This window comes from Microtus pennsylvanicus, chromosome 11, assembly GCF_037038515.1.
Source record: "Microtus pennsylvanicus isolate mMicPen1 chromosome 11, mMicPen1.hap1, whole genome shotgun sequence".
In the NCBI taxonomy this organism is placed as follows: domain Eukaryota; kingdom Metazoa; phylum Chordata; class Mammalia; order Rodentia; family Cricetidae; genus Microtus; species Microtus pennsylvanicus.
Window position 1 is genome coordinate 23,601,318 of NC_134589.1, and position 24,246 is coordinate 23,625,563.

General features: G+C 51.1%; 1 protein-coding gene across 2 annotated transcripts; it reads right to left on the reverse strand.

Annotated features, from left to right (window-relative positions):
• Positions 1 to 1,164: 1,164 nt before the first annotated feature.
• On the reverse strand, positions 1,165 to 13,375 carry Gsdma (gasdermin A). Of its 2 annotated transcripts, XM_075942240.1 has the most exons (12): positions 13,312 to 13,375; positions 11,804 to 12,022; positions 11,433 to 11,613; positions 7,393 to 7,558; positions 6,275 to 6,371; positions 5,771 to 5,818; positions 5,412 to 5,438; positions 4,844 to 4,864; positions 4,030 to 4,184; positions 3,446 to 3,560; positions 1,821 to 1,894; positions 1,165 to 1,639 (listed from the first exon to the last, which is right to left on the reverse strand). In XM_075942240.1, exons 2-12 carry the CDS (start codon positions 12,015 to 12,017, stop codon positions 1,397 to 1,399), a joined length of 1,341 nt encoding a protein of 446 aa, XP_075798355.1. In that variant the 5' UTR covers positions 12,018 to 12,022; positions 13,312 to 13,375; the 3' UTR covers positions 1,165 to 1,396. The 2 variants fall into 2 exon arrangements, with proteins under 2 accessions (XP_075798355.1, XP_075798356.1); XM_075942241.1 differs by lacking the exon at positions 5,412 to 5,438.
• Positions 13,376 to 24,246: the final 10,871 nt, after the last annotated feature.

Below are 24,246 nucleotides of genomic sequence, written 5' to 3' on the forward strand. Positions count from 1 at the left end.
GTGGTTCTCAACGCCCGAATGCTTCGATGCTTCTATACCGTTCCTCGTGTTGTGGTGACCCCCCAACCACAAAATTATTTTCGTTGCTTCTTCATAACTGTAATTTTGCTACCGTTATGAATCGTAATGTGAATATCTGTGTTTTCCGATGGTCTTTGGTGACCCCTGTGGAAGGAATGATTGACTCTCAAAGGGCCCCTTCCCCTCTTCCTCTTTTCTAATTAAAATTTTTTTATTTTATATGTGTGGCTGTTTTGCCTGCATGTTTATGAACCACATACAGGCAGGACCCTTGGAGGCTAGAAGAAGGCCTTAGATCCCCTGTGACTGGTGTTACAGATGGCTGTTAGCCATCACATGGGTACTGGGAATTGAACCCAGGTCCTCTGAAAGAGCAACAAGTGCCCTTAACCCCTAAGCCAACTCTCCAGCTCCCTAAAAAAAAATTTAACGGGCTGGAGAGATGGCTCAGTGGATAAGAGCATTGCCTGCTCTTCCAAAGGTCCTGAGTTCAATTCCCAGCAACCACATGGTGGCTCACAACCATCTGTAATGGGGTCTGGTGCCCTCTTCTGGCCTGCAGGCATACACACAGACAGAGTATTGTATACATAATAAATAAATATTTAAAAAAATTTAAAACAAGGTCTCACTATGATCACCTGCAGTTTTTCTTAACCATCTTGAAAACTTGTGTTTGTTTGTTTGGGGCTTATATCATCCGCCTCTAGACCTTTCCCTCTCCCAAGCCCTCACCCAGGACTAGAGGACATGGGCTCCTCAATGAACTCATACGGTTTTGATGCTCTTCTGCCTCCTCTGTATGTAGAGCGGACAGTGTGCACTGTAACCCCCTGGGCTCTTGAAGCATCTTCCAGCCAGCCTGAGGACAGTGTGAGCAGAGTCACATACATGTGGATAACATCTGCTTCTTTACCTGGCACAAATGACTGATTCCCTTTACATAAGAACCAGAAGTCAGCTTGTCCTAGGATCGACATAATATAATATTTTCCATTTATTCCAGAAAGGCTAGGTTTTTGTTTGTTTGTTTGTTTGATTGATTGATTGATTTGTTTGTTTTTTGAGGCACAAGTGGGAAGGATTTGACTGGGAAATTGATGTTTGCTTGCTTCTTTGTTTTTCTTAATGAAATGGCTCAAATTTGCAAAGATTTTGAATGATTCTGTATCTTCACGATTTAAGCATCAGGAGATGGGCTTAGTGGGTGACTGAGATGGAGGACAGAAGGAGAGAGACGCTAGGGTAGGTGGGGTTTGGTGACGATGCATGAGGATGGCATTTCAGTTAATCCTGGAGACTCTAGCAACTTGGAGAGTTCCAGAGAGCACAGTAAGGTCGGGAAGGCGGGAGGGAAGCGGGCAGAGAAGGTGCCTTAGGAAGCCTTGCTCAGCAGCTGAAGGAAGGAGAGCCCTGCGTAGAGGGCGCAGAGGCGTGGGAGGGTGTCCGGATCCCACGTGTACTGGGGGCCGGATCTCTGGACTTCCAGGCCGCTCAGCCCCACTAGGGCTTCTGTGAGGGTCAGTTCCTCCTCCCCGAGGGAGGAGAGCAGGTCAGGCCGCAGAGGGAAAACGCCCTCTTTATCTTGCAGGAAGTTCTGCTCCATGGTGCTTTCAACCTGCAAGGGACCAAAGTGGCCTGAAAAGGAGGAACCGAACCCCCTGCCCCTCTCCTGACAAAGGCAGGCTGATTACCCTGAACACCTAGGGAGCGGGAAGACACAGCTCCTAGGATAAGACTCCCAGTGGTTCCAGCTGTGCCCTCCCGTCTGCGTCTGCGGCTTCTCCCTGGCATCTCACCAGCTTCAACTGCATCGGGAGGAGCTTCTTCTCCAAGGATTTTACAAGAAGCTTCTGTTGGGCTTCACTTAGCACTGGAGGGAAAAGCAGAGGAAGAAAAATGTGTTGCTGGTCCAGAGGGAACTACAGACTCCAAATAGTGACGTTTCAGAATTCCTGCACACTCTAGTCAACGAATCCATCTGTCCATCTGTCCGTCTCTCCATCGGCCCACAGCTGAACATCTGCTCTATAACACGCATCTTGGCTGGGCACTAAATGCAAAGTCGTGACCGTTGACTGAGTAAGGGGCATGAACCTTTAACCTCAGTGTTTGGGAGGCCGGAATATGGATCTCTGTGAGTTTGAGTCCAGATCATTCTACATAGTGAGTTCCAGGCAGGCCAGGGCTATGGTGAGACCCTGTCTAAAAAGCACAGCAAACCCCAATTCTAATCTTTTGCTGCAGTTTTGGGGAGAAGACAAAGTGGTGCTTTCTGTTTGTTTTTGAGACAGGATCTCATTCTGTAGCCCAGGTTGGATTAGAACTCACTCTGTAACCCAGCGTGGCCTCAGACCCACAGTGATCCTCCTGCCTCAACCTCCTGAGAGCTGGGCTTATAGGGATGAGCTACCACAGTGGTGACAACCCGGGGAGTTAAGGAAGTCATAGCTGAGGGGTTTCCTTTGGGTTTGGCATTTTTCTTTCTTTCTATCTTTCTTTCTTCCTTTTCTTATTTACTTACTGAGAATGGGTCTCACTATGTAGCTCTGACTATCGTGGAACTCACTCTGTAGACCAGGCTGGCCTTGACCTCAGAGATCCACCTGCCTCTGCCTCCCAAGTACTGGGATTAAAGGCATGTGCCACCATGTCTGACTTTTCCCCCACAATTGTGTGTGCATGCACGTGTGTCTGTGTGTGCATTCAAGCACTCTCCTGCGCATGCCATGATGTGTACGTGGGAGGGACGGGACAACTTGCCGGAGTGGTGCCCCACCATGCGGGCACCAGGAATTGAATTCAGGTGGCCCAGCTTGGCAGCAAGAGCCTTTACTCATTGAGCCACCTTGTGACTGGTTACTCCCCGAAAGTAAAGCTAACAGGTGGGCAGCAATATGGAAGCCATGAACTTAGCTCTAGGCAGAAGGCTTAAATATGCAGCTAAATAAATAAATAAAGGACCAGCTGAATTCCTAGGAATAAAACCAACAAAACCAATGGTGGTGACTGATTTTTTTTTCTCCCTCCAGTAGCAGGGTTTGAACTCGGAGCCCCTTAGCATTGCATTGCGTATGCTAAGCAAGTGCCATGATACTGAACTACATACCCAGCTGGAATCAATTTTTAAAAAGTGTTTATACAGCCGGGCGATGGTGGTGCACGCCTTTAATCTCAGCTCTCGAGAGGCAGAGGCAGGCGGATCTCTGTGAGTTCGAGACCAGCCTGGTCTACAGAGCTAGTTCCAGGACAGGCTCCAAAGCCACAGAGAAACCCTGTCTCGAAAAAAACCAAAAAAAAAAAAAGTGTATATACAAACGACTGTAGTACAGACCACCTGGCATCCTCTCATTCACGCATTTGGGAAGTCATTCACAGGGTTTATTCTTGTAACAGAAAACCACATGACTCACTGCTCACTCACCTGTTAGAGCCCCGAGGAAATAGAGGACGGCGCCCATGGCATCCTTTGACAGCAGGACGTCTTTTGGGAGTGCTTCTAGGGTCACTTCATGTCCCTTGTCTAGAGCTGCTTCGAGCTGTGAGGAAAACTGGGTGATTAATCCCTCAGGTAAGGGTCTAACCTAGCACCTGGCACACATAGCCTCTGGACTTCGGCTGGCTCTCTTCCACTTCCTATTTCTTTTTTGTGTAGTCAGGTCCTGGAAAGCGTTGGACCTAGGTTCCTTGTTCCCAGGGTTTGGAGCTCTGGAAGGTTCAAGGTGTTATCCAGCAGAGGGCGCCACTGGCCTGTTGCTACACTCTGACAGCAGAGAGTGCACGTGCCTTCCGGGAACCCTGTGCCAATGCTCTTTTCCAGGGACTAAGGGGCCAGTGATGGCCTAGTAGCCTAGGTACACTTGGCCAGCCTTGAGAAAGTATCCGCTGTGGATTCTATAGCCGCTGGCCGCTCTGTGCACTGTCAGTTCCCCCTCCCCATCTGCACCGGCCCACCACCACCCAGGCGCGCCTTCCCCCACACTTCCGGTTTTCCCCACGGGACCTCACCGTCTGTTCAAGGTCTTGGAGCTCTTTTTTCTTTCCTAGGAGGTTGCTGAAGGAGGTGAGCAGGGAGCTCTGCCCCACTTTACTCAGTTTCTCCACTTCATGAGTCTCTCTCTGAACCTCTTCTTTTAAAGTCTCGAAGTCGTCATGCATCTCCCCTAGTGGTACAGTCAATACCGCTGGCATCTCCCCTAGGGCACAGTCAAGGCCGCGGGCGCCCCTTCACCTGGCCCCTCCCACCCAGTACATAGTTTCTGCGGGCTCAGTCACACCTCCCTCTCCCCTCTCCACCCTGTACCCTGCTTCCAGCTTGAATCGGACCTCTTTACCAAGGTGTGTGGTTATGAAGTTATGCTAAAGCCTCGTCATGAAGGATGGAGCTAGAAGGTGGATGGGACCCCATGCAGTCAACTAACAGAACAGTTAACCACGCCTCCATTCCCACGACTCCCCCCCCCCACCAAGACTTCATCAATGCGCAGTTGGTCTGTGTTTTCAACCAGTCCAGCTAGCCGTTTAGGGTGAGCCTATTTCCCCTTCTCCTGTGGAAAGGACGCCTTTGACAACTTAGTGACAGTTGAGCTGGGACTGCTTCAGAGCAGTGAGAGTATGGATCCAGGGAAAGAAGTGAGCTGCAGCCTGGTTGCTTAGAGACCCGGCATCCTAAAAGTACATCCAGTCTGTGTTGGAGAGAGTGGCTTCCTGGAAGTGGCTCTAATTTCAGGACCTGGGACTCGGCCTTTTTCTTTTCCTTCCCCCCTAATGCTTCTCCCCCTACCTGTGGCAAAGTCTTGAAAACATTCCCAAAACTCCTTACCAACATCAGATGCCTGGATAACTGAGAAAATAAGAAAGAAAGCAGGTAGGTAAGAACACGATCCTTCAGAATGGCGGCCACCCCTAGGCAGTGAGTCTCTGGGGACCATGAGACTGCACCGCCTCTCTGAGTCCCAGCCCTCTCCAGAATCCTCTGGCTCCGTTCTTGCCACACTGTCCTGGGTGGCAGGAGTGGAGAGGAGGAGCTAATGCAATGTGAAAAGGGCAATCCGACCAAACTGGTGTCCGACCAGCAACTTAGTGACTCAGCGCCTCCTGCCCTAGTTACTGGACAGCAGATACCTGTGCAAACAGGTTGCAGCTACTGGGGCCCTTGACAACAAAGGCCTGAGACAGCTGATCTCCTGCGCATCTTGTCTACCGATCTCCCCCTTCCGTGGCTTTTTCCTAACTTTCTGTTGGAGGTTCTACGGGACGTTCTGTAGTTGAGGGGTAGCTGTTTGCTGAGACCTGTCTCACTAACTTCCCTGTCTGTCCTATAGAAGGGGGAGGAAGATGGGAGTTTTGAACCTGAGTCAAGAAAGTTGTGAAGCAAAAGGCACACTTACGTAAGAATTTTGCCTCTCCTGGCTTTTCTGAAAACACAAAAAGAGCACATCTGTCAGGACGAGCTCTTTGCTGCCTTTCGCTAAAGCTACTGTTGAGACTGCATCCTCATGAAAACCTGGAGACCCTGTTAGCACACCCATCTGGATCAGTTGGAGCACACCCTGTCTCCAGATCTCTCTGTTCGTGATGGTGTCTTTGTTTCTTTGTCTCTTTGGGCAGTATTTATATCCCATACCTCTATCTGCCTGAGGGCCCAGGAAACAAGAGTGCATGCTCGTGCGCTGCTCTTAGAGGGTGGGAGATTTTAGGGGATGACTTGGGGCAAGGTACGTGGGGAGCCTGTAGGCGGCGCACCTACCTCCTGGAGGGAAGGTCTGCATGCTGTCATTGCAGATGTGTGGGATGTCTGTAATGGACAAGAGAAGGCACCCAAGAGTTACACCGGCTGCCACACCCCTCCTTCTGTAGCCTCAAGCCCAAGGGTTCTGCTCAGGGCTAGATTCTGCCCCTCAAATGTCCCCTCTAATTCTCTACCCAACCCTACTGCTGGAAGTTGTAAGCTCTTGCCTACAATAGCACTTTCTCTCCTGAAATCCAGTTCTGGCAGCAGGATCTGTCTCCTTGGGCTTTCTAAGGTCAGAGGCTGTGCTGGTTTGGTCTTTGTGTCACTCCCCATGGCTTCCCCAGCACCCAGAGATACCTGGAACTCAGAGTCCCCCCCCCCACTTCTGTCTCTGGCAATGGGCAATAGAATCTGCTGCCTCCCCGATCCCCCTACATCATTGCAAGATAGGACCAGGATGCCCCCGCACTGATGGAGACACCCCTATCTTGAGGGGAGAACGTGCCGGTCTCTGCTCACCCCACTCATCTTTGCCATTAACCATCAGCTGTCTCACACGAAAGGCCAGGACACAGCCCTTGGGGATGGTTACAGCCTCCTTGTGGTTCACGGATCCCTAGGGTTACACAATGAGAGTCTGTGAGTCCTCTGAGGTCCTGCATAGGCGACATTAAAGCAGGGGCAGGAGGCAGGTGCGGAGCCGGGGCTGAGAGCCTCTGGGAAGGCCCCAGCAGGACCTCCAGCTGTCGGTCTCTGTGGTCTGGACTCTAGGGCTCACCCTCTACCGTGCTAAGTCTGCTTCCGGATTCGACACGTGAAGGGAACTGGGCAGACCTGCTCTAGCACCTGCCTGTGCACCATCCTGCTTCCTCTTCCTCTGCACCAACTACCCCATTCTTATCTCATCCAGGAAGTCTTCCATGACTAACTCCTCCCCTGCTCCCAATCCCAGGCCATCCCTCATGAACATACTCACTAGGTGTATGTAGAGATAGAAGAGATGCACTTCCTTCTTCTGAATTGTCCAAGCCTACATCCTCTGGCCTTTCACTGTGTGTCTCGTGTATATGTAAGGACTTTTTTTTTTCTTTTTGATTTTTCAAAACAGGTTTTCTCTGTAGCTTTGGAGCCTGTTCTAGAACTAGCTCTTGTAGATCAGGCTGTCTTCGAAAACAGAGATCCGCCTGCCTCTGCCTCCCGAGTGCTGGGATTATAGGCATATGCCACTGCCTGCAGAACTTTCTGACCTACCCCCACCACAGGGCTCACCAGGTAGCCCAGACTGACTTTGAACCTGTGACCCTTCTGGCCTCCGCCTTCAGAGTGCTGGGATTACTGGTGCCCCCCCCCCACCAGGCAGGAGCTCTGCTCTTCAGCTTTGGCAGGTGGGAGGGGAGGGATGAGGACAAACTCGGTAACACTTGGATTGCTCCGTATTGTCTGTGGTGTGTGGACTGGGACCCTGCCCTGCTTGGTACTGCTAAGCAAGGAGAGGGGTGTGTGGCCAGCAACTTGGCTTTGGATATTTTTTCCATGTCCTCTATCCTGAGTAGGCACCATTCAGGCAGCGTTAATGGAGCATGTGTGTGTGTGTGTGTGTGTGTGTTTGTGTGTGCGCACGCATGTGTGAAGCAAACCTGCAGTCCCAGCGGGGCAAAGAATGGAAGGGAGAAGCAGCCTTCTGCCTTGCCAGCTCTCTCCAGAGTGACTTCCTGCACCGTCTCCACCACCTCCATCACCACGTACAGGTTCTCCCCACGATCCCGCATCTCCTTAAGGAAGGGGTGATCCGCTGCCAGTTTCCTGAGGCAAGAAAAGCATAGGACATCACTCAGTGCCTCCTCGCCAGGGCCAGCTTCGGGGCTTTATATTAACGTTTATTTTATTTCTGAGACAGGGTCTCGCTATACAGCCTTGTTTGACCTGGCGCTCTCTCTCTCTCTGTAGAGCAGACTGGCCTTGAACTCACAGAGATTTACTTGCCCTTGCCGCCCAAGAACTGGGACTAAAGGCATGTGTCACCATGCCCCGCGGTGTCTACTTTTTAATTCATCGATCCTAGCATCTAGACAGTAAGGTGCCAGGGAAGGAACGAGGGTTCAGTCAGACCACAGTGCAAACTCAGACCTCCGGCTTCCGGGCAGGGCAGCTGCTTTGAGTCTGCGTTACCTCACCTATAAAACAGAGCTGACGCCAACAACCTCCCAAGGTGCAAGATAAACTGGGCAAACAGCCGGAGGCACAGCACCTGGACTGGATGGAGGCCTCGTGGTCACTTCCTCCTCTCCTCCTACCCAGGAACAGGTTCTCCTCTTATGGCCTCTTTTTATGTGTCTGAGACTTCTCTGCCTCGTTTTTTATGTTTGTGTGTGTGTGTGTATGCACATATGATGTGTGTGTACATGGATATGTGCTACAGGGTGGGGGTCAGGTGACAGCCTCCCTCCTTGTGTAAGGTAAGATCTTTCATTGTCTGAGTATACCAGCCTAGCTGTGTCCTTCTTTCTCCAGTTCACACCCCCAGGGATTCTCCCGTCTGAGCCCTTTCTTTCTGTGAGAACACTGGGTTCTCAGAGGCAGGACAGTACGTGCGCCTTTTACGTGGGCACTGGGGATTAAACTCAGGTACGCACACTTGTGGGACAAGCAGTGCACCTATTCCTGCCTCCGTTTCCCGGATGTGGCCTGTCACCGTCATCTCTTCTCCATCTTCAGTCTCACCTCTTGCCATTCCCAAGGCTTCGTCTCCTTCGCCTTGCTTCCGTATGTAAACATGTCTCTGTCCCTAAAAGAGCTGCTTCCATTCCTGAACACTTCCTTCAAACCACCACCCAACTTGTTTCCTTCGCCTTATTGGCAAAATCTCCAAAGATATTTGTCTTTGTCTAGTCTTCACCATCCCGTCATGATTTCTTCTGATTACTAATTTCTTCTAATTTGTCTTCTGATTCTGCCCCTCAGCTGAAATCACAATGGCCCTGCACGCTCTGTACTGGGTGTCCCTCCCTAATTGTGCAGTGTGACTGTGTTGTATCTTGGCTTCTAATTGCGTTCTGGTTTCTAAATCATATACATTCTTCTTTGTTTGTTTGCTGCTTTTGTTTTTAGTTTTTCAAGACCAGGTTTCTCTATATATCCCTGACTGTCCTGGAACTTGCACTGTAGATCAGGCTGGCCTCGAACTCACAGAAATCCACCTGCCTCTCTGACTCCCCAGTGCTGGGATTAAAGGTGTGTGCCACCACCACCCAGCTCTAAATCATATACATTCTGTCTGACTCCCATTTTCCAGTTCATTTGGAACCTTAATATTTTCTGTCCTCTGAGATTTTGCTGTTTTGTGTGTATGTGCGTGTGTGTGTGTGCATGTGTGTGTATGTGCGTGTGTGTGTGTGTGCGCATGTGCGTGTGTGTGCATGTTTGTGTGTGTGTAAGCAAGAATAAAGCATCAGATCCCTTGGAGCTGGAGTTACTGGTGCTTGTGAACTGCCTGATGTGAGTACTGAGATCTGAACTTGGGTCCTCTGCAAAAGCAGCAAGTTCTCTTAGCCGCTAAGCCATCTCTCCCGTCCCCGAGATTCTGTTTTTATGCCTCCTCTCTGAGTATTCTCCAGCCTCCTCATCTCCCCACCCGATCCCTGCCATCCTGATTGGAATCTTGCTGACTGCTACATGTTCATCTTTATCCTGACCTCTCTCTGAGCTTCCTGTCCCTTTCCCAGCTCGCCCTTGACCATTCTCAGGAGGTAGGTACTCCAGTTGTGCCATGTTAGGAGCTGGCAGCCAGCCCTACAGAACTTCCTCGCTTCTGTCTTCCTGTTTGTCATCTTCAATGTCTTGTAATGTCACAGCCTAAGTCACCTTTAACAAGACCCTCACCACCACCATGTCCCCATCACTCTATACCCAGCTGTTGCGTTTAATCCATCCCATCATCCTTTGCAATAAGCCTTGCACCCATTCCTCCCTGCCTTCCAGCCACACTTCCCAGCTCATGTCGGTAAATATAGCTTCTGTGTAATTATTCGAGTTTGGGCGGCTACATGGCGTCCGCCCGACTCTGCTTTCTTTCCTCCTCTGTCTCTGTTTAGATTTCCTGCCTTGCTGTAGTCTGTCCTGCCATAAGCCAAAGCAGATTTGTTCTTAGCCAATGGTAACAAAACATACTCACAGCACACAGAGGCAAATCCCCCATCCCATGTCCTCATTTTATACGTCTGATGGGCAGCGGGACAGGGTCTCTCCTGAGACACTCCTAACCCCGCCTTCCTCTGTCTAACACACTTCTTCCTTCTGGTCAGGTCGGTCACGGGCCACATCAGAGCCACATCAGGGTGTCCCTGGAGTCTGCTTATTGGGCTCCTTGACCTGGCTTCTGGTTCCTACCTGCTCTGAGTCTACCCTATAGCTTTCTCTCGTTCCTTTGGTGCCTCCTTTGCCTCTGTCGTGCTAGTTCTCCCATGGTCCCTCTTGGTTTTGAGACATCTCACCTGCTTGTCTTCGTAACGCACTTCTCTCTCTGCATGCTCCCATCGCTCAAAGCCCCCACCCGTGACCACCACCTTGTGAGGGTCCTGTCTTACTTCCCCAGCCAGAAGCCCCCTCCCCGCCACAAGTCGAACCGAGTGCTTCCTATGCACGGATCACTTCTTGCATTGAATAATTACTCTTCTGTTTTAATATAGGGTTTTAATATGTAGCCTTGGCTGTCCAGGAACTCACTCCGTAGACCAGGCTGGCCTTAAATTCAGAGATTCGCCTGCCTCTGCCTCCCGAGTGCTGGGATTAAAGGTGATAATTATCCACCACCACCAGCTGGATAATCACTCTTACAGAGTAGTTTTCTCCTTCCTACACCACAGGGTTGTTTGAACGTAGACACTCTAGAAACACCAGCACATAGCAGGATGCTTTACACTCAGAAATCTGGAAGTGTTTCCAGGGTGACTTGTCATACTTGCAAGCCTTTCCTTCTGGCCCCTCCAGTCCTCACCTGCTTCTTTCAACCGCTACTTAATTATTTGAAAGTCAGGTCCCCTGTCAAGCCAGGCGTGTGCCTTGTGTAAACATCCCTTCCGACATACCCCTTGTCTGCTGGGGCAGCGGTTCCTAGGTGTGTGGATGGAGCCAGTCTGAAGCTTGCTTATGGGAGAGGGCTCCGGACAGTCTATGCCAGGAACAGTTACTATGACCTCCGCCTTTTCCATTACGTTTCACAGTCTTAGGGTTGAAGGAACCTTAGCAACTGTCATTCATTCCTACTGTGCGATAGCAAAAAATAAAAAACAAACCCAAAAAACTGAGGTTCCCTGAGAAATGACTTTCCCAAAGTCACACAGCAAGTGAATATGAACATCTGAACGTCCACATCCGTGTATGTGTGTGCTTGTGGGTGTGCATGTGTGCATGCATGCATGCGTGGGGGGGGGATGATACTGGAGGTGCTGGATGATGGGGGCAATGTCTAGGAAGGAGCTTGGTTGTGCCCATAGTTGCAAAAGATTCCCCTTGCCCCTGCTAGACTCCACTATTGAGCTACTTTCCCATCCCCCAGGAGAATTCTCTTTAAGGATGTTCCTGTGGAGACTACATTGGCAAAGGTCTGGACCTGTGGTCCAGAGCATCTGTGCACTGCCCAACCCCATCCCATCATCCCATCAGCCCCGGCCCCTCTCACCTCTCCTTGTGCAAGTTCTCCAGAGCCTTGGGAGCCACGCTGAGGGTCTGAACCTCCAGTGTGCTGCTTCGTGACAGGCCTGCAGTCCCTTTTACCTTCACCGTCTTTGGCACGTCCACATCTCCCTCCACTCGGGCATCCAGCATGTTCTTAAAGCTAAAGTTCCCAGAATCTGTGGGATCTACAGGAGGAAAAAGCCAGGAGCTGAACTGAGCTGAATCCCCATGGCGCCTCAGCACCCAGTGAGAACTGTGGGCTCGGTGACCCCTAACCACATCAGGCAAGAGAGAGCTCCACAGTCCTAGGAGGACCAGATGGCTGGTCCTAGCCCTACAGAACCCCTAGAGCCCAGCTCTGTTTGAGAGGCTAACCTGAGGGGCAGTTGCCCGGCTCCAGCACATCCAGGAGCGTGTAGTCGGTGCGGACATAGCGGGCTCCCCAGAATAGCGTGCTCTTCCTCTTCCTCAGCACCAGGCAGAAGGGATGGAAGCGCTTGAAGTCGATGAGGCTGTCTAGGGGTGTCAGATCCCCCCGAGGGTTCAGCTGCCTAGCCAGGGCTCGGGTAACATTCTCAAACATAGTCATTGTGTCTGTGGAGAAAGAGATGGGGGATGTCAAGGTGGCCGCTGAGGATCCCAAGACCCGAGAGGTACTTTGTAAAGAGGGGCCACCAGGCTCTACTCCTAGAGCTAGGGGAGACCTTAGAGAGGCCTGAGTTTTTGAATATTGGGTCTTGAAGGAACCCAAAGAGTCCTTATTTGGTGATGAAGAATCCTGGGTTTCAGAATTTACATGGCTGGCGGGAGACACCAGACCTCCCCTTTGTCAAGGGCTCTTTTCTTATTATATGTTCATTTCTTCACAGTCACGGAGCCCAGCTGGCGTGTCATCAATAGAGGAAGTGAGGCTTCCTCTCATACCAGGGGACAGCTGTAACCAGAACCTGGGGACACTAGGGAAAGGAAGCGACCACCCCTGGGGCCAATAGTGGACAGTCAGAGCTGGGTACCGTCCTCAGTTGCCTTTTCCTTGGCAAGGGGACACTTGCTCGAACCCTGAACATCCCTCATCCCTGCCTCCTAGCGACGTGGCTGTAAGGAGGCCAGTTCCCGCTCCTTTGCCTTGGTTTCCCCTGCCTACATTACATCCCTTTTCCAATAGAGAGAATTCGCGGTCATCCTGTACCACTCAGTTCAGGGCACCTGCTCAGCCCTTTACCCCTCGGGCGTGTTGGTAACTCTGCCTGGATTCCCAAGGCACCTTGTAGATCCACTTCGGAAACACCTGCTAATTCATCTTGTTACCATCTGTTCGCCTGCCTGTCTCACCTCCTGTAATCTCCCAGAGGACAGGAAATGGGCCTTAGTCACCTCTGCAGCATCAGCACCAGGCGCTGTGCCGGGTAGAAAGAAGGGAAGAATGAACGTGACCCTGGGAGATGTGCTGGGGTGAGAGGGTCCAAGGAGGACCTGAAGTTCACTGTCTTCCGTCTCTGTCTTTGAAGTCCAGGTACATCACCTGGGCAGCCAGAGACACACCCAGATTATCCTGGTGGGTGGCAGTGGACACATCAGCTAGCCTCCAAGGGCCTCACCATCCATCCTCCCTCCCTCCCTCCCTTCCTTGTCTTTTCTCTCACAGGATAACCTCCAGGGACCAGAAGAGTGGCCCTGGGAAGTGCTCTCCACCAGAGAGGCGGTCAGAGGGTTCTCTCTTCTCTCTCAGAAGCCTACCTTGATACCTGATACCAACTCCCAGTGATATCCAGGGGGAATTTTATGGCCACAATAAAAGACAAGAAACCCCACACCTTTTAGTCCCAACATTCCCCCAGACCCCCAGAATGTTCCCCTGCCTCCTCTGCTGTCACCAATCTTACCAGGGAAGGAGTGATGCTGGATTCTGTCTGGCAGCTGGGGGCGGGGTGAGGGCCCAGAGCTCGCTCTGTCTACAGGTTGGCAGAATGACTGTCCCTTACCAGGACGGGCCACTTTATGCCTCTGCGGAGGTGGGACGTAGGCTTCCTCAGACCCTGCCTGCCTCAACGGCCCCACCCCTTTCTGTCCCACTTCCAGGAGAACAGCATCAACCTGTTCCGTGTGCCCCGCCTCAGGCCCTGGGCCCTGGCCTCCTAAGAGATGAGGGGGTGGCTAGGGAGCTGCCATGCAGGTGCCAGTGTAGGTGTGGATAGCCGGGGTGGAGGGAGAAAGAAGGTGGCAGCTGAAAGTTGCTTGAGGACACTTTAGGGAGCAGGGAGGCAGAGGGAGTCGATCACATGTGTATATGTATACCCTAAGTGTGCTTGTATGTGTGCATGGGGGATAAGGGTGGATCTCTTCTCTGCTGTCAACACGGTCCTTCAGGAAGCATGTGTGATTCGTGTGATTCATCTGAGGCCTGTGGATGTGATACATGATAAGAAATCCTGTATGTTCCGGGACAGCACAGCAGCCGAGGCCCCGCCCTTCATCTTTCTGTGCATCAGCCTGCTGATCCCTACCTCTCTCTGGGGTGCTGACAATACAGGCACAGCTTAATACCAGTGTACACACCCGTCTGGGGAGGCAGGGGTAGAGCGAGCTCGAGTGGCCTTCAGTGGTTCAGCATTCCGTTCATCTCTGCTTCTCGAGGAATACTGAAGACACGCAGCGGAGGCGGGTCCCAGCAGTGTGAGACGGAAAGCTCTGGGATCCAGCGGTCACCCTGCGGGTCGCTCAGGGTCTGTCCTTATGTTTAGTCTCTGCTTGGAAATAATTTAAGAGGATTCTGCAGGCACGGGTAGGGCTCCAGAATACAAATAACACACTTTACAGCAAGGCCCTATGAAGAGTCAGTTTGCTGGAGATTTCCTTTGGGGGCAGAGGGTGGCGAGGCTATAATTTCATACTCTGTGAAACTTGTTAAAACTTTATCACTCAGCTGGGTGGGGTGGCGCACTCCTTAAATCCCAGCACTTGGGAAGCGGAGGCAGGTGGATCTCTGAGTTCAAGGCCAGCCCGGTCTATAGAGAGAGTTCTAACACAGCCAGAGCTCTTGTTACACAGAGAAACCCTGTCTTGAAAAGAAAACAAACAAAAATTTACAAAAAACCACTTTATTATTTCATTTCCTCAAAGCCTCTTTCAACAGGGAGGATGTTTCCTTGTCACTCTTCCCAATGTCACAGTAACACTTTGCCCCGCCTCTCTGGTCCCCATCCCTCATCCTTTTGCTGCCTCACTTCACGCCTTTCTGGAATAGCAATTGGCCACTAAGACAGCTCCAACCCCTGCTTGCCGTCAGGTGTCCATCTCCCTCAGGAGAGGCACGGTTGGGGACTTGGGTAGGTAATGGTCGTCATTGGTCATCTGGTTTTTGTCATGTGAGCACATATGTGTAGAAACGTGGTATATGTGTTATACACGCCTGCCACCCTGACCCCCCGGATTTCTGCCTCTGCCTCTGTCTCTTTGGATCACTGCACTGGTAAGGTGTCTGAACTCTGTATATCGTCTGGGGCTGTGCAGACTCCTATCCCGTCATCAGCCTCGGGAAGGAGAACCAACTGCCCATTACCTGGGCCAGACATTGGGGAGGTTCTTCCTAGAGTCTACCCTCTTCCAGTGGCTGATGGCCGAGCTGTCTTGTCTCCTTGCTCTTTGGAAGGTCTACGAAGCGGGAGCTGAGTCAAGTCACACATGTGTTTGTGCTTCCTGAGGACCCCAAGTCCCTGGACCAGTTCCTCCCTCTGGCCTCTCATCTTGCTTCTTTCAATTCTCTTGCCGTCCTCCCTTCACGGGGATCTCTCTTCCCTGCCGTCCTCCCTTCACGCAGCTCTCTCTCTTCCCTGCCGTCCTCCCTTCACGCGGATCTCTCTCTACCCTGCCGTCCTCCCTTCACGCGGATCTCTCTCTAGCCTGCCGTCCTCCCTTCACGCGGATCTCTCTAGCCTGCCGTCCTCCCTTCACGCGGATCTCTCTCTAGCCTGCCGTCCTCCCTTCATGCGGATCTCTCTACCCTGCCGTCCTCCCTTCACGCGGATCTCTCTCTAGCCTGCCGTCCTCCCTTCATGCAGATCTCTCTCTAGCCTGACGCAGTTCTTCTTGTCCTACCTCCACCTCATCTCTGCCATGTTGCACCATTTCCCCAGACTGACTAATGGTGTCTTAAGCACTGGGCTTAGAGGGCTCAAGGAAGGAAGAAAGAGGAAATGAAAATATGTCCAGGTGTGTCCCTGGGCTGCTGCGCGTCACATGCAGGATGCCCTGACTACTTTACATCCCTGTCTCCTCCTTGAAATTTGCTTAGTAAGAGTGCTGGCTTATTGTGTTCAGGGCATTTAGGTAAGAATTTAAATTGCACTTGAATGAATTTAATTAACCTGTCAGAATTCTTCTTCTTCTTCTTCTTCTTTTTCTTCTTCTTCTTCTTCTTCTTCTTCTTCTTCTTCTTCTTCTTCTTCTTCTTCTTCTTCCTCTTCCTCTTCCTCTTCTTCTTCTTGTTTTTTTTTTCCCCCCAGACAAGGTTTTTCTGTAGCTTTGGAGCCTGTGCTGGAACTAGCTCTTGTAGACCAGGCTGGCCTCCAATTCACAAAGATCCGCGTGCCTGCCGGGCGGTGGTGGCGCACACCTTTAATCCCAGCACTCGGGAGGCAGAGGCAGGCGGATCTCTGTGAGTTCGAGGCCAGCCTGGTCTACAAAGGGAGTTCCAGGACAGGCTCCAAAGCTACAGAGAAACCCTGTCTCGAAAAACCAAAAAAAAAAAAAAAAAAAAAAAGATCCGTGTGCCTCTGCCTCCAGAGTACTGGGATCTGTCAGAAATCTGTGTGTGTGTGTGTGTGTGTGTGTGTGTGTGTGTGTGTGTGTGTATTTAAAGTTTGTGTAGAGCCGGGTGGTAGCGGCGCACACCTTTAATCCCAGCACTTGGGAGGCAGAGGCAGGCGGATCTCTGTGAGTTCGAGACCAGCCTGGTCTACAAGAGCTAGTTCCAGGACAGGCTCCAAAACCACAGAGAAACCCTGTCTCGAAAAAAAAATAAAATAAAATAAAAAAAAATAAAGTTTGTGTAGCCCAGGGTGGCCTTGAACACACGTCCTCTTGTCTCAGACTCTTGAGTATTGGGGTTACATTGAGCTTACTACCCTTGATTCTGTAAGATATTTTAAATTCTTATTTTATTTATTTTTGTTTTATGTGTAAGAGTGTTTAGCTGAACACATGTAAATGTGACTAGAAGACAGCATCAGAGCCCCGGATCCGCAGTTACAGGTGGTTGGGAGCTACCATGTGACCATGTGAGTGTGGGGACTAAACCCAGTCAATCCTTTGTTTGTTTGTTTGTTTGATACAGGGTTTCTCTGTGCAGCTTTGGAGGCTGTCCTGGAACTCATGCTCTAGACTAGGCTGGCCTCGAACTCACAGTGATCTGCTTGCCTCTCCCAAATGCTGGGATTAAAGGCGTGCACCACAACCACCCGGCTCTACCACCAGCTTTGGCACTGAGCCCACAACAGTTCTCAGTTTGGGGTTAAGCCACTTTTTCTGGGTTTGCTTGATTTTGTTTTATCCTCCGTCTCCGTCCTCCAGGTCTCTGGCCTGACCTTGGGAATTCTTACAGGAGCTGGAGAGATGGCTCAGTGGTTAAGCGTGAGTATTGCCCTTGCAGGGGGCCTGAGTCCGAGTCTCAGAAAAATCAAAAAAGAAAAAGAAAAAAAAGTTAATGGTAAGTTTTGATCTTTATCTCCCTCTGGTGGTCAATTCATGTAAGTGCTAACTCATCCCTGATCCACCGATACGTGTGCATATGTATGTGTGTATGTATGTATATATGATGTATGTGTGTGTGTATATGTAGGTATGTGTTGTTAGTAAATGGGAAAAGGAGGAAGCCTCCCCAGCTGCATGCTCTTTGGGGACTTGTCTCTTTCTGTCACAGGAAGACAGACACAGACACAAGACAGGCTTTTATTTCCTTGTTTTTCTTTTCACAGCTGCTGACTTTTCCCTTTGGAAGGGGCCAAAGAGTAAAGAAAGAAAAGTGGACTGAGAGAGTCCCGAAGTTTGGGAGTCATGGATCCTGGCAAGAGTGTGGAATCTGACATCTGGAAGTCAGGGGGCAGAGGAGGTTCTGAAATGCAGAGGATGGGGTGCACCATGAGGTGCTGGGTGGCTGGAGCAGCTGGGGACAGTGACTTCTCACCCAGACACATCCTCAGCTACCCCAAGTGAAGGGAGATAGAGAGGATGGCAGTGGAGACATGAGGGAAAGAGGGAACGACTGGGGCAGGGGGAAGCTGCCCCAGGGGTGCTGTGTTTATATCTCACCTGGAGGCAGAGAGTTTTGGGGTGCAGGTTCTCCTCTCTTCTTGCTTCTGCACCTCTGCTCTCCTCCCCTCCCCCATCTCCTCCTCTCTCTTTCTCCCCTCCCTCCTCAATATAGAGTGCAGGCTGGCCTCAAACTCCAGACTCCCCTGCCTCGGCCGCTTGGGTGCTGGGGTTATAGTTGCGCGTCATCACGCTGACCTGCTGTTTTTCATCTTTTCCTGTCCTCTCCTCCTTTCCTCCCCCCCCCCCCTTTCCCCATCTGTCGTGTCGATATAAGCATAAAGGTTACTGCAAGGCTCAGTGCCAGCTCTGAGAAATTTCTTCTGTCTGCTGCCCCCCCCCCCCCAGGACCTCTACCCTTCCCAAGGCCCCGATGTTGCACCAGTGACAGGCGTTGGCATCTTGCCCACCACGTGGTTGGTGGAAGAGATGACATCTTCCTTAGCTGAGACTGCTCGACCTGCCTGCTGGGACATAGCTTCCTCGTTCTTGCTGAAGAGCCTGGACCTTAGGTAAGGAAATCTTGGGGTCACAGCTCCCCCAGACTTATCCCAAAGCTCCACTCTGCTTTACACAACCACAGCTGAAGCAGGGCAGAGGGTGGGTTTTGTTGAGCAGTGCCCCCCAAATGGAAGCAATATTAGGGACCGTAGAGTTGTGACAAAGCGCTTGGCTTTGGGCATAGAGAAGCTTGTCCGCATGTGTGTTTTGCTTTGTTGGACACCGTCTCATGTAGCCTAGGCTGACCTTGAACGGTCCACGTAGCTGAGGCTGGCCTTGAACTGCCGATCCCCCCCACCCCCCAGCCTCATGAGTGCTGGGATTACCGACATTTGCCATCATGACCAGCTGTCTGCTTATATGTAAAGGTCCGAAAAACCCCATCAGGGTTTAGTTACTGGTGCCTCATCCAGATACCGCAGAGCATCTAGACATGAATCTGGAATGGCCCTGCCTCCACTTGGAAGGAATTCTGGTCCAGGATGGCCTCCATCTGCACAGGAGGGAAAACAGAACAAATCAACAACAACAACAACAAAAAAAAAACCCACAAAATATTTTGCACTCCGAGAGCCATTGACTTCAGAGATGAAGTGCAGCAAACATTTTAAAATTCAGCTCTGGCTGGGCGGTGGTGGCGCACGCCTTTAATCCCAGCACTCGGGAGGCAGAGGCAGGCGGATCTCTGTGAGTTCAGACCAGCCTGGTCTACAAGAGCTAGTTCCAGGACAGGCTCCAAAACCACAGAGAAACCCTGTCTCGAAAAACCAGAAAAAGAAAAAAAAATAAATAAAATTCAGCTCCATCTTCATCCTTGATGAGTCTCTCGAGACTGTGAGTGCTAGGGTTGAACAGAAATGGACGAAGATTTGGAACCAAAGACCTAAGTTCTGTACCTCTGTCTGTTAGGGGCATTTGGGGTGACCCTGAAGTCTCCCATGCTCTCTGGGTGTCAGAGGACTCACCCGTGATAGCTGGACGAGGTCAAACTTGATTTTGTTCTAGTAACCTCAGAAGCCTGTAACCTATGACCCAGGTGCCACACTAGCCCATCTCTGGCAGGTCTCTGTCTCCAGGGGTGTGGCCAGCAGCTGCTACTGCTCTCAGTCCTGCAGAGGTAAAGGAAAGGGAGGGTGTGCTCTACTTCAGGAAGTGGGAGAATGTCAGGTGATTCTGGAGCTGGGGTTAAGGTGTGTGTGTGTGTGTGTGTGTGAGTGTATGCGGGTGTGCATGTGCATGCGTACGTGTGTGTGTGTGTAGTGGGACTGGGGAGTCAATGTGTGTGTGCATATGTGTGTGTGTGCATGCGTGTGTGTGTGTATAGTGGGACTGGAGAGGCAATGTGTGTGTGTGTGTGTGTGTGTGTAGTAGGACTGGAAAGTTAATGTGTGTGTGTGTGCATATGAGTGCACGTGTGTGTATGTGTAGTGGGACTGGGGAGTCAATGTGTGTGTGTGCATATGCATGTATGCACGCACGCGAGCGCGCGCGTGCGTGTGTGTGTGTGTGTGTGTGTGTGTGTGTGTGTGTAGTGGGATTGGGGAGCCGACTGACTCCCTACCCCAGAGAGGGTGAGAGAAAATCCCTGGAAGGAATTGCTCCTCCCTCTGTGTTGGTAAATGAATGTATTGCAGAGGAGGTAGATGGGTTCCTACATTTGTCTTTTTCTAGGAGGAGTGGACCACAGGGTTGCGTTCTGCTTCACCCTCCCTTTGGCTTGGTGCCAGGGGTGGCTTTATGGGCATGGACCCTGTGCAGGGGCCACAGGCCCTATGCTTGGTCTAATGCTAGACCAAAGTCATCTTGAATAATAAGAAAACCACATTTATTTATTTATTTAATAAATCTTTCTACTTTCCACTTTTTTTTTTTTGAGACAGAGTCTCTGGTTGTCCTGAAACTCGCTCTGTAGACCAGGCTGGCCTCGCACTCACAGAGATTCACCTGCCTCTGTCTCCCCAATGCTGGGATTAAAGGTGTGCACCATCATGTCTGACCCTAAAAAACTTTTTAGATTTATTTTATAAATTTATTATACACACACACACACCATGTGTGTGCCTAGTATCCACGGAGGCCAGAAAAAAGCATCGAATCTCTTGGAATTGGAGTTATGGATGGTTGGCAGCCACCACGTGGATGCTGGGAACTGAACCCAAGTCTTCTGCGAGAACAAATGCTCTTAATCTGAGCCATCTCTCCAACCCCTTGAATAATACTTCTTAATTTTTAATACTTTTTTCTTTTCCTCATATGTGTGTGAGGTGTACCTTCCACGTGTGTCTGTTTGCATGTACTCAGGGAGACTTGAGGCTGATATTGGGAGTCTTTGTTGCTTGGTCTCTGTCTTATGCATCAAGGCAAGTCTCTCAGTTGAACTCAGAACTCATCCATACTAGTCTAGCTAGCCAGCTTGCTCCAGTGAGACCGTTTCCACCTTCTAATGCTGTAATTACAAGCAGGCCACCACACTGCTCTCCAAACTCTAGACCCCATGCATCTAAGCAAATGATTTAGCTACAGAGCCAGCTCCTGATCCACCCTCTCTCATTTTTATCTCAAGGGGAGTCTGTGCACAGTGTGCATGCAGTGCTCATGGAGGCCAGAAGAGGGCGTCAGATCCCCTGAGTTACAGACAGTTGAGAGCCACTATGTGTGTGATGGGAATTAAACCCTGGGTGTTCTGCTGAGCCATCTCTCCAGCCTAATTATTTTTTTTTTTAAAGATTTATTTATTTATTATGTATACAACATTCCTTCCATGTATGTTTGTATGCCAGAAGAGGGAACCGGATCTCATTATAGATGGTTGTGAGCCACCATGTGGTTGCTGGGAATTGAACTCAGGACCTCTGGAAGAGCAATCAGTGCTCTTAACCTCTGAGCCATCTCTCCAGCCCCCCAGCCTAATTATTTTTATTATTATTTTTTGAACAAGTAACTCTGCACTTTCATTTTGCACTAATACCTACAAATCATACAGTAGGTTCTCCTTGGTGCTATTGTGCCGATTCTGGCAGGCCCAGTACATAGAGGATTACTCTCCCCTCATTTCTGACCCTGACCATGCTGAGGCCAGCAGGTGGAAGATGTTCCTAGACAGCTGGGGCATAGAGCTTACTTGAAATCTCCATAGCTGTTTAAGGACTGTCTCCATGCCTCCCTCCCAAGACCACTTGGCTCCATAAAATCCCAGGCCATCACCAAACACATGAGATACTTCTGCAGTTCAAGGAACAGGAAGCTTCCGGAGGGAGGGTAGTGGGCATTCCTTCTGGCGAAAGTTCCAGACTCTCCTGGAGGCTAAAGATAAATCTCCCAGTTAAGGCCCCAGTTAAGCCCTTCTCCCGCCCCAGCAGCCCGCAGCCCTACCCTCGGATGACCAGCCCCGCCCCCAGTACCCAGGAGTCGCCAGTCTAGCTCGGCGTCAGCGCGGCACGGTCCCCAAAGCTGCTACGCTTCCGTTCTTAGCTGCCAGGGCAACCCATCCAAGCCTCCAGCCTGCTTCAGCACCACCTTCCACCTTCCTTCGGTCCCACCCCGGCCCCACCCCACCCCTTCGGCCCCGCCTCCCGCCTCCTTAGGTCCTGGCCCAGTCTCACCCCCCCCCCCATCTCTAATTACTCCGCCCTGCACCGCGCAATCCCGCCCACTCCCCCCCATCACTAATTACTCCGCCTTCCCACTCCTCTCAGGCTCAGTCCACTCGCCCCGTCTACGGCCTCTCCTGCTGTCACGTTGTCCCCAGCCTGTGCAGGCTCCTCCCTGGGACCGGCTTAGTACTCTTTTCCCTTTGTGAGAAGTGCGCCAGCGGGATCCAGCCTTCAGAATCTCAGTTTAACCTCCACCTCATCTTCTAGCACCTGAAACCTCGTGTGTCTACGCTTAGATTGAGCTTTGGTACCGGGCAGTAGCAACTGGATTTTATAGGGTCCTCAACTCCCAGGAACAGAAGCCTGGGCTTTCTGGGGCTTGTTGTCTCGCTTCCTTCCTTAGACACACCTGGGAAGAGAACCATGGGCAGGGCAGAGTCTGGCGTGGAGTGTCCCTATGGCCTTGCCCCTCCTCCATGTCTAGCGTCTCCACACCATTGTCCATTCTGTGCTTCAACTGTTCTGCTTGGCTTTTTTTCTTTTTTCTTTTCTTTTCTTTTTTTTTTTTTTTTTTTGATTTTTCGAGACAGGGTTTCTCCGTAGCTTTTGGTTCCTGTCCTGGAACTAGCTCTTGTAGACCAGGCTGGTCTCGAACTCACAGAGATCCGCCTGCCTCTGCCTCCCGAGTGCTGGGATTAAAGGCGTGCGCCACCACCGCCCGGCTCTTTTTTTTTTTAAGCTTCCTGTGGTTGGTGAGGTGGGCCAGACCCTTCCTTTCCTCTTAGCTGCACCCCTGACCCTACCCTCCTCTCTCCCACCGATTCATCCCATTCCTTGGACAGGGAGGGTGTATGTTCCGCTAGGACAGGAGATTGGGTTCCAGTCTTGTTCTCATTTCCTGTGGACCGCCCTTCAGGCTCAGCTTCAGCGGTCCAGGCTTGCCCTCTATCCAGCCCCTTTTGTAGATAATCAGGCTTTGAAGATCCCCTCTCTAGTCTGGGGAATGGCTTACCTTAATCAGGTTCTGATTCTTGCCTTGGTCTGAGTTTCCTGGGGCTCCCTGAGGAAGAGTGAAGCTGGTGGCTGAAGGCTCCGTGATCTCTTCTCCCTTCCTACCCCTCTCGGCTGACAGCCGCCTCCTGGAAGTTCCTGTTCATGCCAGCCTGGGGCTTGCCCCAGGTATCTGGAATCTTGCCTTAGTGAGAGACTGGGCAGCCGGGTTCTAGTACATCCAGGTAGAAGAGGGTAGTTTTGACATACCATGCTCCTTGAAAAAGCTTTCCCTTCTCTTCTTTGCTGGGCCGTACATTGTAACATCATCAAGGCTATCCACCTGCTCAACAGGGCGGTTGGCATCTTAGAACCCCCTCTGTCCTCCCTGACTCCTGGAGAGCGGCAGGTAGGGCTGAAGCCAAGCCACCTTCTCTCTTGTTTTCCTTGAGCTTCAGGTTCCGTCCTTATTAGTTCATAGACTCTGGCTCCTACTCTAGGACTCCAGTGTCCATTGGAGGCCAAAGCAGGAAGAGAGATGGGTGAGGTGGTGGGCGGGTCTCCACATGCACCTCAGTGCCAGACCATACAGGTTCAGTAAAATGAACTGAGAAAGAGATCAAGGATAGTCATAAAAGGTTTTTTAATTTTTTTATTGTCATCCATCCTCAGTTTTTTTTTGCTTTTTTTTTTTTTTTTTGGTTTTTCGAGACAGTGTTTCTCTGTGGCTTTGGAACCTGTCCTGGAACTAGCTCTGTAGACCAGGCTGGTCTCGAACTCACAGAGATCCGCCTGCCTCTGCCTCCCGAGTGCTGGGATTAAAGGCGTGCGCCACCACCGCCTGGCCCATCCTCAGTTTAATCTGTAAAGGGGACCCTCTTTCTCCAAGGGAAATGGCTTAGGAAAACTGTCAGTGAATAAAGGAGAGGGCAGAGGGACAGGGAAATTCTGGGAAAGTAGTAGGGGACCATGGCACAGGGAATCCTTGTGAGGGCAAGAGAGAGGTAAGGCTGGGTGGTGGTGGGGGCACACCTTTAATCCCTGCACTCGGGAGGCAGAGGCAGGCGGATCTCTGTGATTTCCAGGACAGGGAGAGTTACACAGGAAACACTCTCTTGAAAAACAAAAACCAAACAAACAAGAAAAGGTGGAGGAGAGGAGGCAGGGAGAACCCAGAGGCCCTTCTCAATATGGCTACAGGCTTGCTTTTTGTTCCTATTCCCAGATTGCTCCCACCATCCCCTCCCCCTTCCCACACCCTCTCTCCCACTCCCTCTTTCACCTATAGGCTCCAAGTCTTCTCATATTATCCTTTCTTTTGTACACCCTCTTTGCTTCCCCAACTCCTCATTTTGGGTGGATGTGTGTGGGTGTGTGTTTACGTGGTACGTGTACGACGTGTTCATGTGGGTGCAACTGAGGCTGGAG